The 12,072-nt window shown below is 40.5% G+C and overlaps 1 protein-coding gene across 6 annotated transcripts in view; it reads left to right on the forward strand.

The window, feature by feature from the left end:
- Positions 1-12,072, forward strand: part of grin2aa (glutamate receptor, ionotropic, N-methyl D-aspartate 2A, a) — a 303,951-nt gene that overhangs the window by 152,742 nt on the left and 139,137 nt on the right. For all 6 annotated transcript variants that reach the window (XM_087997681.1, XM_087997676.1, XM_087997678.1 and 3 more), the window contains exon 4: positions 5,059-5,173. In XM_087997681.1, the coding sequence (XP_087853807.1) occupies positions 5,059-5,173 (115 nt within the window). The remainder of the gene's footprint in view (positions 1-5,058; positions 5,174-12,072) is intronic.

A 12,072-nucleotide genomic window follows, 5' to 3' on the forward strand; every position in this document is an offset into this window, starting at 1 on the left:
TTGAATGGTAAAATATCTTTGTTAACGAATGCAAAGGAGTTTGGGAAGTGTTTTGGCCGCTCAGCAATATCACTCAAACAGATTAGCTCATCATTGATTTAAGTGCCATTTCTGGGACCTTGCTGTGTATGTTACAATAGTGACTAAGTTTAACTTATTTGGCTGTGGAACGTGTTGGAACATCCTGGAGATGGGAAAGACACAATGAAAATTTCGGAGAAGCATGCTTATGTGAGTAAGTGGAGAGAAGACATTTACTGTTTGATGCTGTGTTATGTTAAGACCGGAGATGGGTATGTTGTGATTGTATCATTGGAAACAGGTTCAAATCCCACCATGGCAGCTGGCAAAATTTAAGTTAATAAAGTGCAGAATTGAAAGTTAGCCTTAGTGATAGTGACCATGAAACTATTATTGATTGCTTTAAAACTTATTTCTTTCATTAATATACTTCAGGGAAGGAAATCTATGATACTTACCTGGTGTGACTAGGAGAAAGTGAGGAGTGCAGATGCTGGAGATCAGAGTCGAGAGTGTGGTGCTGTGCTTTTCCAGCACCACTCTCCCTATTTACCTGGTGTGACTCCAGACCAGTACCAACATGTTGGACTCGTAAGTCCTTTCTGAAGTGCATTAGTTAGCCATTCAGTTCAATGGCAAGTAGAGATACCCTTGCCAGTGATGTCCAAAACCAATGAAAAAAAAACTTTTCTTCCATTTGAGCTCCATTTGCAACCTTTTGGATTCTCATCTATTCTCTGGTTTCTCTAGATGTAAATAGTTGTTTTATTTATAGGATGTACGCATCACTGGCTGTGCCAGCATTGATTGCCCAACCATAATTGAGCATGGACAGTATGGTTTGCTAGGCCATTTCAGAGTACACTTGGCACTTTTCCTTCCCTAAAGGGTGTTTGTGGTGAAATAATCTTACTGTTTATATTTCTGTCTGCAGTTTTGATGTTTGTCTAGTTTTCTGTTTGACCCTTTGATACCATTTAGGGGCAATGCATGTTCTGCATTTATTTCAATAAATTCTTTCAGCTTTCTTCCTGAAATATTTGTAATGTTGTGGCAAGGAGAAAGAAAACTATCATGGATGGGGTCCATCTGGATTCCTTGAGGGAACTGTGCGATGATTGTTTACATCACTCAGAAGAGAATGTGATAATATTTCATTTGCCCTTAGTTTTATATCCTGTTAATTTTGCCAAAGGGCACATGCAACAGAAGTTTCTATTATTACTCAAGTCTCAAATAGAACAAACAGTCCAATCGATGAAAGCTCTCCAGTATAATAATCTGAGATGTGTTTGTCTCCTCAATAAAACCTTGGAGCCAAAGGAGTTGCTCGCACAAGTGTAAACAAAATTCTCATTGTACGAACAAAAAGCTTTCTGATGATCAAAGTAGCTCTTCCACCACAATGATACTTGTAGATAAAATTTTGTCCCTATTATTAACTTGTGCTCAAACATAGTTTTGCTGTCAGAAGGCACGTTGTTTGTTACTGTAAATGTTAACAAGCCAAAACTCTGATGTAAACCACTTGCCAGTTCTGGAGGCTTTATCATAATGAGATTAGACTGTAAAGCACAATCACTCCTTTTTTCATTTGTTTTGGTATTCTGCGGTAAGATTTGATATCTAAAGACAAGCCATATACTATGGATAGTGGAAAACCCTTTTGTTCTAATAGCCAGTTGCCACTCTCATTGGTCCTGCATTATGCTCTTTTGTCATTAATTTCTCCTGTTTAACATACAGTCACAGACCTTCCCTTCTGCCATGTCTCTCAATTGATCTAAAATGGATTCTGTGGAGGAAGCAGGTTTACATGCTCAAAACCACAGCCATAGGAGCCGACATAGGCTATTCAGCCCATCAAGTCTGCTACCCTATTCAATGAGCCCATGGCTGATTTAATAATCCTTGATTCCTCTTTCCTGCCTTTTCCCCATAACCTTTGATTCCCCTCCTGATTAAAATCTGTCCGGTCTCAGCCCCGACAGTCCTTTGGGGTAAAGAATTGAACGGATTCACAACCCTCCTGAGAGAAGAAATTCCTCCTCATTTCTAACGTATATGTAGTAACCAGGGGCAGGCCGTCCATGGGAGTCACAGTGTGAGAGGTGGTAAGGGTACTCAGTAGCAAGGACAAAGGGGCTGCTGGCGATCCTGAATACCTTTGAACAAGGTCCCTGCCAACATAGGAACCACCCAAGCATGCCACGGAGTTGATATGTCCTGTACAGTGCAACTCAAAAGCCCCACCTGACATTGGCCTATTCCAGTGGCAGGAGATGAAATCATTGAGAGACTCAGTTAAGGAGCAATGGCGTAGCAAGGCTTTTCCACCCCTCAACTGCTTTGTGGGGGAGGATGGGAGGCAGTGAGTTGAAGGCTTATTCAATAACACGTCCTTCCTGCCTCTGAACACGCCAGGAGAGAAGCAGCAAAATCCCATCCATTAACTCGCTTTCTCTCACCACAGATTCTGTGTGACCTGTTAAAGTATTTCCACCTTTTTCAATCACGTGTTTCAAATACAGAGGAACCTCAATTATCCGAATGATATGGGCGGGGATTATTTTGTTCGGATAATAGAATGCCGGATAACACAGTTTAGCCAAGCATCAGGACCTTGCGATTTTGTCTGGATAATCCGAAATTCGGATAATCGAATGCCAGATAATCGAGGCTCCTCTGTACATTGTAAAATCCAGGGGTAAAAATGTAAAAGCAAATGATCAAAATGATTTAACCTTGAAGACAAAATAACGCAGATAAAAGCAAAATAAGCTGGTGATGGAAATCTGAAACTCACCCAATCAGTCCATTGGATAAAAGTCCCAAAGATCCAAGCTGTCAGAGCAGAATTTAGTTAAATTCACCCCTGGTCAGTATCCAGTAAGATTACCATAACCAAGGCAGCAGTAGAGGCACTTAAACTCTCAGCCATCTCATATCAGCATGAGATATTAGGAAGAATAGAAAACAGATGAGATATGGATTGTGTTCAGCTGTATTGACTTCCACCACTTACTATCTGGGTTAAGAGGGAGGCCGGTAGCTTGGACAACATTGGGCTAAAGATGGCAGAAGTTCTTGTCTTCCGTTAGCAACTGGGTTATTAGTCAGTTAAGTCCTAAACTCAGGAATAACCTGACTAAATTGAAAGAAGAAGGCTAAGAGGGGATTTGATAAGAGACATACAAGATGATCAGAGGATTAGATAGGGTAGACAGTGAAAGTTGTGGGGGCGAAACTACAAACTGAGGGGTGATAGATTTAAGACAGATGTCAGAGGCAGGTTCTTTACTCAGATAGTGGTAAGGATGTGGAATGCCCTACTTGCCAATGCAGTTAACTCAGCCACATTAGGGAGGTTTAAACAATCTTTGGATAAGCACATGGATAATGATGGGATAGTGTAGGGGGATGAGCCGAGAATAGTTCACAGGTCGGTGCAACATTGAGGGCCAAAGGGCCTGTTCTGTGCTGTATTGTTCTATGTTCTATGTTCTAAATGCTCAGAATGCTGGAGAATCTCAACAGGTCCGATAGCACCTATGAAAAACAAATCCAAAATTACTTTTCTTCAGAATTCTTCAGAGAACTTCTTTAGAGTTCTGACAGTCATACAGCACTCACAGCATTAACTCAGTTTTTCTCTCCCTTCAATTGGAGTGCTGGTTCATAGCTCCTTGAAAGTGGAGTCGCAGGTAGATAGGATAGTGAAGAAGGTGTTTGGTATGCTTTTCTTTATTGGTCAGAGTATTGAGTACAGGAGTTGGGAGGTCATGTTGCGGCTGTACAGGACATTGGTTAGGCCACTTTTGGAATATTGCATGCAATTCTGGTCTCCTTCCTATTGGAAGGATGTTGTGAAACTTGACAGGGTTCAGAAAGGATTTACAAGGATGTTTCCAGGGTTGGAGGGTTTGAGCTATAGGGAGAGGTTGAATAGTCTAGGGCTGTTTTCCCTGGAACATTGGAGGCTGAGGGGTGACTTTGTAGAGGTTTATAAGATCCTAAGGGGCATGGACAGGATAAATAGTCAAAGTCTTTTTCCTAGAGTGGGCGAGTCCAGAGCTAGAGGGCATAGGTTTAGCGTGAGAGGGGAAAGATATAAAAGAGACCATAACGGACAACTTTTTCATGCGGAGTTTGATACGTGTATGGAATGACCTGCCAGAGGAAGTGGTTATGTGCTAATAATTAATACTTGACAAACCCACAATATTTTGGCAATAAAAATGAACTTGTTCCATAAAAATATTAACATTTTTGTCATAAATAGTTAATACATGCATGATGAAACTGTCAAAACAAATGTAACCATTAATATATTCGAAAGCTCCGCATGCAAGTTGCACACTAACAAGTACTGATGACATTTTGTGAGATGTGTATTTTAACACATTCATCATTTGCTGGCCAAGTATCCATGGTTTAAGATCCGAGAAGTTGTATGAGGCTTGCACCCAAGATTTAATTACCAGCCATGAAGATTGAGAGATAAATGAGAGACACTACCATGAACTGATTATATTTTATCTACAGCTTAGATGAAGTAATAGAAATTAATTCAAGTGACGTAGAGGATTTTTTAAATTGATCACATACAACTTACATGTAGATGGTAGTCATGATTTGGAGATGCTGGTGTTGGACTGGGGTGTAAAAAGTTAAAAATAATGCAACACCAGGTTATAGTCCAACAGGTTTAATTGGAAGCACTAGCTATCGGAGCATTGCTCCTTCATCAGGCGGTGACAACCTGATGAAGGAGCAATGCTCCGAAAGCTTGTGCTTCCAGTTAAACCTGTTGGACTATAACCTGGTGTTGTGTGATTTTTAACTTACGTGTAGTTATGTTGCTCCAGTGTTCAAAACAACACCAATGTTTAATGTTTAAACTCACAAAATATCGTGTTTAAAGCAGGAATTGAAAAAAATATAAAATAAAATAGCATGTTTTATTATTCAAAATTCCAAGCTGGACCAGCTAATACTTGCTGTTTTCTATTCATTCCTTCCACTAATTTCTTTCAGGTTTATGATGAACGTGACCTGGAATGGCAAAGATCTCTCCTTCACACGCGATGGATACCAGGCCAACCCTAAACTTGTGGTGATTGTACTAAACAAGGAACGCACCTGGGAAAAGGTTTGTTTTGAACTGTTTCAGGGGAACAGGGTTTAGATAAGCCAGTCACCTGATCAGAGAGCAAACAGCCTACCAATGTTCGATTTTTATCATGGGACTCAGGATCCCTTTAATGATCATATAATTGTGTTGAAGTATATGCTTTCCCACACATTTACCTGGATTGTTAAGTTCAAGAATGAGAATTGGGAATCTCCACTGCCACTGTTAATGATACTGAATTGTTGATTTACAACAGGACCAGATAGTAATCGCATTTCCATTTCTTCCTCTTTCCTCTTGTTCTGATTGAGTGGTAATTTTCCCTTATTGCAAATCATTCAACTTGACAATGTGAATAAAAACACATCCAAACAGTTGTTAGGCTTTGGTCTTTAATCAGAAAGTAACACTTTAAATGGGCTGTTTTTGTCTGTGTATGTTTATGTGTTTTAACTAATTCACAGAATATGGGTGTCGCTGGCTGAGCCAGCATTTATCACCCATCTTGGTTGCCCTTGAGAAGGTAGTGAGTCAAGATTAGAGTGGTGCTGGAAAAGCACAGCAGGTCAGGCAGCATTGGAGGAGCAGGAAAATCGACGTTTCGGGCAAAAGCCCTTCATCAGGGCTGATGAAGGGCTTTTGCTCGAAACGTCGATTTTCCTGCTCCTCCAATGCTCCCTGACCTGCTGTGCTTTTCCAGCACCACTCTAATCTTAACTCTAATATCCAGCATCTGCTGTACCCACATCTGCTTTGAGAAGGTAGTGGTGAGTTGACTATTTATACCATTGCAGTCCATTTGGTGCTGTGAGGAAGGCAACTCCAAGATTTTAACCCAATGCCATTGCTGTGCTTTAGCCAGTTTAACATTTCTAATCAGAACATTTGTCACCTTCATTCTGGTTTCATACCTACAATCTTTTATTCAAATAGAAAATTAAGAAATGTTCAGATGGTAAGTACAGTTACAATTTTATGTGATGCTTGTACTCATTTTTAAGGGGTGAGGGTTTATTACCGGGTGACGTCAACATTTTACATTTCCTCACTCTTAAATGTAGTTTTCTTGCAATTTGCTGTCCTCAACTCTTCAATTGGATTCTTATTGTGTAATGTTTGTGAGTGATTGAAGTGCTCCGGAAAGTGAGGCAATATAACTTTGCCATGTTGTATACAAATAAATGTTCTTCGTGTCTTTGCTGGCACAATTCTGTAATCAACCTGAAGACTTGCAAGCAGTCCTCCTTGCAACTACATTGCGCTGAATACATGAAGCTCACCCGTAGGTAATCTGGGAAATAGATCCTTGTAAGCATTTCACACGCTTTCATAGTAAATTCCACTCACACAACCTTGTTGTCATGTAGGCCTCAGAGGAAATCCTCTATCACAAGTTATTACATTCAGGAAACATTGTGATTACTCAAGTAAAGATAATTGCTTGTCAAAAAAAAAAAGCAGCTTTTATTGTATCCTACATGAGGCACCCTTTATATTGCTGATTCAAGTTCATTGTAAACAAACAGAATGAATTTTCAGACATGTACCTACTCATGTCTTTGCATCAAGAAAAAATATTTTTTTTTAAAAAAAGGCACTATGTTGTTAAAACCCATCTTTAAAGATTCAGTAGAATAAACAACTTTACGTTAAAAAAAAGGCTCATGTTCCTTGACAGCTTGGCCAAGAGTGCATCAAAACAACCTGTCTAGTTATTTTAAGAATTAGAGTCATAAAGTCATAGAGTTGTGCAGCACAGGAACAGACCCTTCGGTCCAACTCGTCCATACTGACCAGATATACTAAATTAACCTAATCCCATTTGCCCGCATTTGGCCCATATCCCTCTAAATCCTTCCTATTCATATACCCATCCAGATGCCTTTTAAATGTTGTAATTGTACCAGCCTCCACCACTTCCTCTGGCAGCTCATTCCATACATACACCCACCCTCTGTGCGAAAAAGTTGCCCCATAGGTTCCTTTTACATCTTTCCCCTCTCACCTTTAAACCTGTGCCTTCTTATTTTGGACTCCCTACCTTGTGAAAAAAGCCTTGTCTCTTCCCCCTATCCATGCCCCTCATGATTTAATAAATCTCTATAAAGTCAGCCTCCAATGCTCCAAGGAAAACAGCCCCAGCATATTCAGACTCCCCCTGTAGCACAAACCCTCCAACCCTGCCAACAACCTTGTAAATCTTTTCTAAACTCTTTCAACTTTAACAGCAACTCTCCTATAGGAGACCAAAATTGAATGCAGTATTCCAAAAGTATCCTAACCAATGTCCTGTACAGCCGCAGGATGACATCCCAACTTCTATACTCAATGCACTAATCAATAATGACAATCATACCAAATGGCTTCTTCACTACCCTAACTAACATTATAAACAGATGAAATGGATGAAGCATATTGACCAAGCAGGCATTCCACTGAATAAGGGAATAAGATCTTAACTGGCAATGGAAATTTCAAGACTTATTACTTTACTTTGAAGATACTTACATGGCACAGACAGAGTGGGTCAGAAGGCTTCCTTCGATGCTGAAAGTGGAATGGTGACATGGCATTGTTATTGCCAATGTGTTGCGGAATTAACGTGCTTTCATTCAAGAACAAAATGGGCCTATTGAGAGAGATAGCTGCTGTGATTTTGGTCATTGTAAGGTGGACTGCAAAAACACAATAGTGTCTTAAAGATCTATTGCACTGATAAAGGCTCTTTGGTCCATCGTGTCACACTGGTCTAACTATTCTAACAACAGAGAGCTTAACATAAAATTAAAGCTCTGGGCAGAAAGAGATTAGTTTTGTTGGAAGATGAACAACTGCAACATATCACTCAACCAGCCAGCAGATCCATCACTGATGCAGAATCTCTAGTAAACATATGCTCTGTACACCAAAGAGAGATGGATTGTGTTGAAAAAATAATGAGACTAATGCTTCACTAATACAATGGGAAAATAATTCCTGTAATTTTAAGTTATGCAGTTCAATGGTAGGTCCTTTAACATATAAAATTCCCATCTCTTCCTATGCATTCTTTAAGATACACCTTAAAACCAATCTATTTGAGAAAAACTTTGTTCAAAAGCCGATATTTATTTACGTGCCATAGCATCAATATTTCTCTAACAATGTTCTAAATGAGCACCCTGGGGCATTCCCCGATTACAAGTATTGTATAATTACTGGTTGTTATAGTTCTTGACTTGACTTAGACTTAAGCTAACCCAAATAAGTGCACAAACACAGCATTAATTCATCATTTATAGAGGCTTCACTATTTCTTCTTGACACCGAAAGTGTGTTTTCCTCTTCATTTGGCACTGGTGGTGATCATTTTTAATGCATTCCCAATGTCTCTACCCAATGGGAGTTGGTCAACCGAGCTAGTTTGCAATATGGAGAGACACCAACAGCATAGGGTTTGATTCCTGAGGTTCAATGGCTGAGATTACCGTGAAGGTCTCTCCTTCTCAACCTCTTCCCTTGCCTGAGGTGTGGTGACTTTTGGGTTAAACTGCCAGTCATCCCTCTCTAATGAGAGAGTCGCCCTCTGGGACGAGGGTAACTTTACTCTGCAGTCATTGGAGAAACTATATTCCCGTTGCATTGCTATGAAGCAGTAAAAATCAGATGCAGTAAAAATTCAATATACCCTCAGGAATTGATACCCCTTAATTTTTCAGGGAAATTAGGTAAAAGATTGCTGTGACTCAGTATTCGTGTCAGTATGCAAGTATGTTATATATTTTCCAGCTGAATTATTAGCATAAACATAGGGACTTTTGCTGCTAAGACTCTGGTGCCAAAACTTGCTGTGTATAATATAGTGAAGAAGGCGTTTGGTATGCTTTCCTTTATTGGGCAGAGTATTGAGTACAGGAGTTGGGAGATCATGTTGCGGCTGTACAGGACATTGGTTAGGCCACTTTTGGAATATTGCATGTAATTTTGGTCTCCTTCCTATTGGAAGGATGTTGTGAAACTTGACAGGGTTCAGAAAAGATTTACAAGGATGTTGCCAGGGTTGAAGGATTTGAGCGATAGGGAGAGGCTGAATGAGCTGGGGCTGTTTTCCCTGGAATGTTGGAGGCTGAGGGGTGACCTTATAGAGGTTTTTAATATCATGAGAGACATGAATAGGATAAATAGACAAAGTTTTTTCCCTGGGGGAGTCCAGAACTAGAGGGCATAGGCTTAGCGTGAGAAGGGAAATATATAAAAGAGATCTAAGGGGTAACTTTTTCACGCAGAGGGTGGTGTGTGTGTGGAATGGGCTGCCACAGGAAGTGTTGGAGGCTGGTACAATTACAACATTTAAAAGGCATCTGGATGGGTATATGAATAGGAAGGTTCAAAGTTTGCGTGAAGATTTGTAGCTCTGGTGCTTGCTGTTGTGGTTCTGTTCGCCGAGCTGGGAATTTGTGTTGCAGACGTTTCGTCCCCTGTCTAGGTGACATCCTCAGTGCTTGGGAGCCTCCTGTGAAGCGCTTCTGTGATCTTTCCTCTGGCATTTATAATGATTTGTACCTGCCGCTTCCGGTTGTCAGTTCCAGCTGTCCGCTGCAGTGGCCGTTATATATGGTCCAGGTCGATGTGCTTATTGATTGAATCTGTGGATGAGTGCCATGCCTCTAGGAATTCCCTGGCTGTTCTCTGTTTGGCTTGTCCTATAATAGTAGTGTTGTCCCAGTCGAACTCATGTTGCTTGTCATCTGAGTGTGTGGCTACTAAGGATAGCTGGTCATGTCGTTTCATGGCTAGTTGGTGTTCATGGATGCGGATCGTTAGCTGTCTTCCTGTTATAGGACACTACTATTATTCCTGATGAAGGGCTTTTGCCAGAATGTCGATTTTACTGCTCCTCGGATGCTGCCTGAGCTGCTGTGCTCTTCCAGCACCACCAATCCAGAATCTGATTTCCAGCATCTGCAGTCATTGTTTTTACCCACTACTATTATAGGACAAGCCAAACAGAGAACAGCCAGCGAATTCCTAGAGGCATGGAACTCATCCACAGATTCAATCAATAAGTACATCGACCTGGACCCAATATACCGGCCACTGCAGTGGACAGCTGGAACTGACAACCGGAAGCGGCAGATTCAAACCACTATAAATGCCGGAGGAAAGATCACAAAAGCACTTCACAGGAGGCTCCCGAGCACTGAGGATGTCACCTAGACAGGGGACGAAACGTCTGCAACACAAATTCCCAGCTCGGCAAACAGAACCACAACAATGAATAGGAAGGGTTTGGAGGGATATGGGCTGGGTGCTAGCAGGTGGGACTAGATTGGGTTGGGATTAGATTGGGTTGGGATATCTGGTTGGCATGGACGAGTTGGACCGAAGGGTCTGTTTCCATGCTGTACATCTCTATGATTCTATAAGCTGGGACGCAGACAGTTTCAACCAAGATAAATACTTTTGATATCATCAGAAATGTTTCACATTGTTTTTGTGATTTGCTGTTACATTACCTTGGAAGTTATTGCTGGCAAACACTAGCAGTGAAAATGTATTCAGAAGAGAGCTACAAAGAAACTCAAAGTGCTTTGCTAAAAAGCTCACAATGTTGTGTGATGTACATTTAACAGTATTTTAATATATTACAAACCATAACCAATACCAACACAACCCAGCAGTCTCTCTGTATAATCATGCATTGTTTTCTGTGAAGGACAATGTGTCCCACAGATGATTTATCATTAATAAAATGAATTAATTTGTCATTTTCGATCGCAAACATTTGCAACTCATTTCAACCCATATTCCGAGAAAGCGAGCCTTTTTTAAAAAACATAATAGTCTTTATTTTCTATCCCTGCCTTGTGAGAGGTTTTGAAGAAGTCAGATGTAGTATTAATAAGGCAGTATAAGAGAAATCCAAGAAAGTGTTTAGTGTTTTCGGCTTAATGCATGAAATTAGTTTATATTCTTGACTGCCTCACCCAGCAATGAAATATTTTATTGAGACCACACTAGCATTGTGAGAGGATTTAACTGCACTACTCACAACTTTGGTATCCTATTTGACCCCAAGATGCGCTCCAGACCATTCTTTCTATTTCTTACCAGATCTCCAAACTTCCATCTCCAGATCTCCAGACTCCACTCAAACCTTGGCTCATTTCCTGTGCAAACCCTCATCTAAGGTTCTGTCATCTTTAGACTTGTGTGTTTCAATACAATCTTGTCAGCCTTCCATCTTTGACCCTCTGTAAACCATGGGATCTCGAAGTCTGCTGCCTGGATCCTAGCTCACAGCCAAAGTCGTTCACTCATCACAATTCTGTTAATTTACCAACAATTCATTCCATTTTAGCAAACTCTCAAACTTCAAGTTCGCATCCTTGATATGAATCCTCCATGCCCTCTGTCCTTCCTCAGTCCATCACCTCCTCCAGGCCTGGAAACTAGTAAGATCCTTGTACTACTTCAATTTTGGTACATCTCAAACTTCAATCTCCCCACCAGTGGAGGAGATGCCATCAGATGTCTAAGCTGTATGCACTGACACTCCCTCCCAAACATCTTTCCATCTCTATTTCCTTCTTAAAGTTGCTGCTTAAAATGTCTTTGACTCTTCGACATAATCAGTAATCTGTCCTGATACCTTATTCAGTGGCTTGGTATTGAATTTTGTTTGATAATAGTTCTGTAATGTGCTTTGGGCTACATTACTCCTTTAAAGGCATTATAGAAATGTAAGTTGCTGTTGAGCTCAAATCAAGTTTGTTCCCCCTTTCTGAACCTGATCCAGGATTGCATTCCACTGATGTTGTGTATGCTAGGAGCTCTGCAACGTGGTTATACAAGATGAAAGATTATATCAAGGTCTTGCCTTTGCAAATCAGAGCTGAAAGATCTTATTGTAAGATCTGGAGGCAAATTATTAGAAT

Source organism: Chiloscyllium plagiosum, unplaced genomic scaffold, assembly GCF_037043375.1.
Source record: "Chiloscyllium plagiosum isolate Xiang-an unplaced genomic scaffold, Cpla_swu_hap1 HiC_scaffold_20, whole genome shotgun sequence".
In the NCBI taxonomy this organism is placed as follows: domain Eukaryota; kingdom Metazoa; phylum Chordata; class Chondrichthyes; order Orectolobiformes; family Hemiscylliidae; genus Chiloscyllium; species Chiloscyllium plagiosum.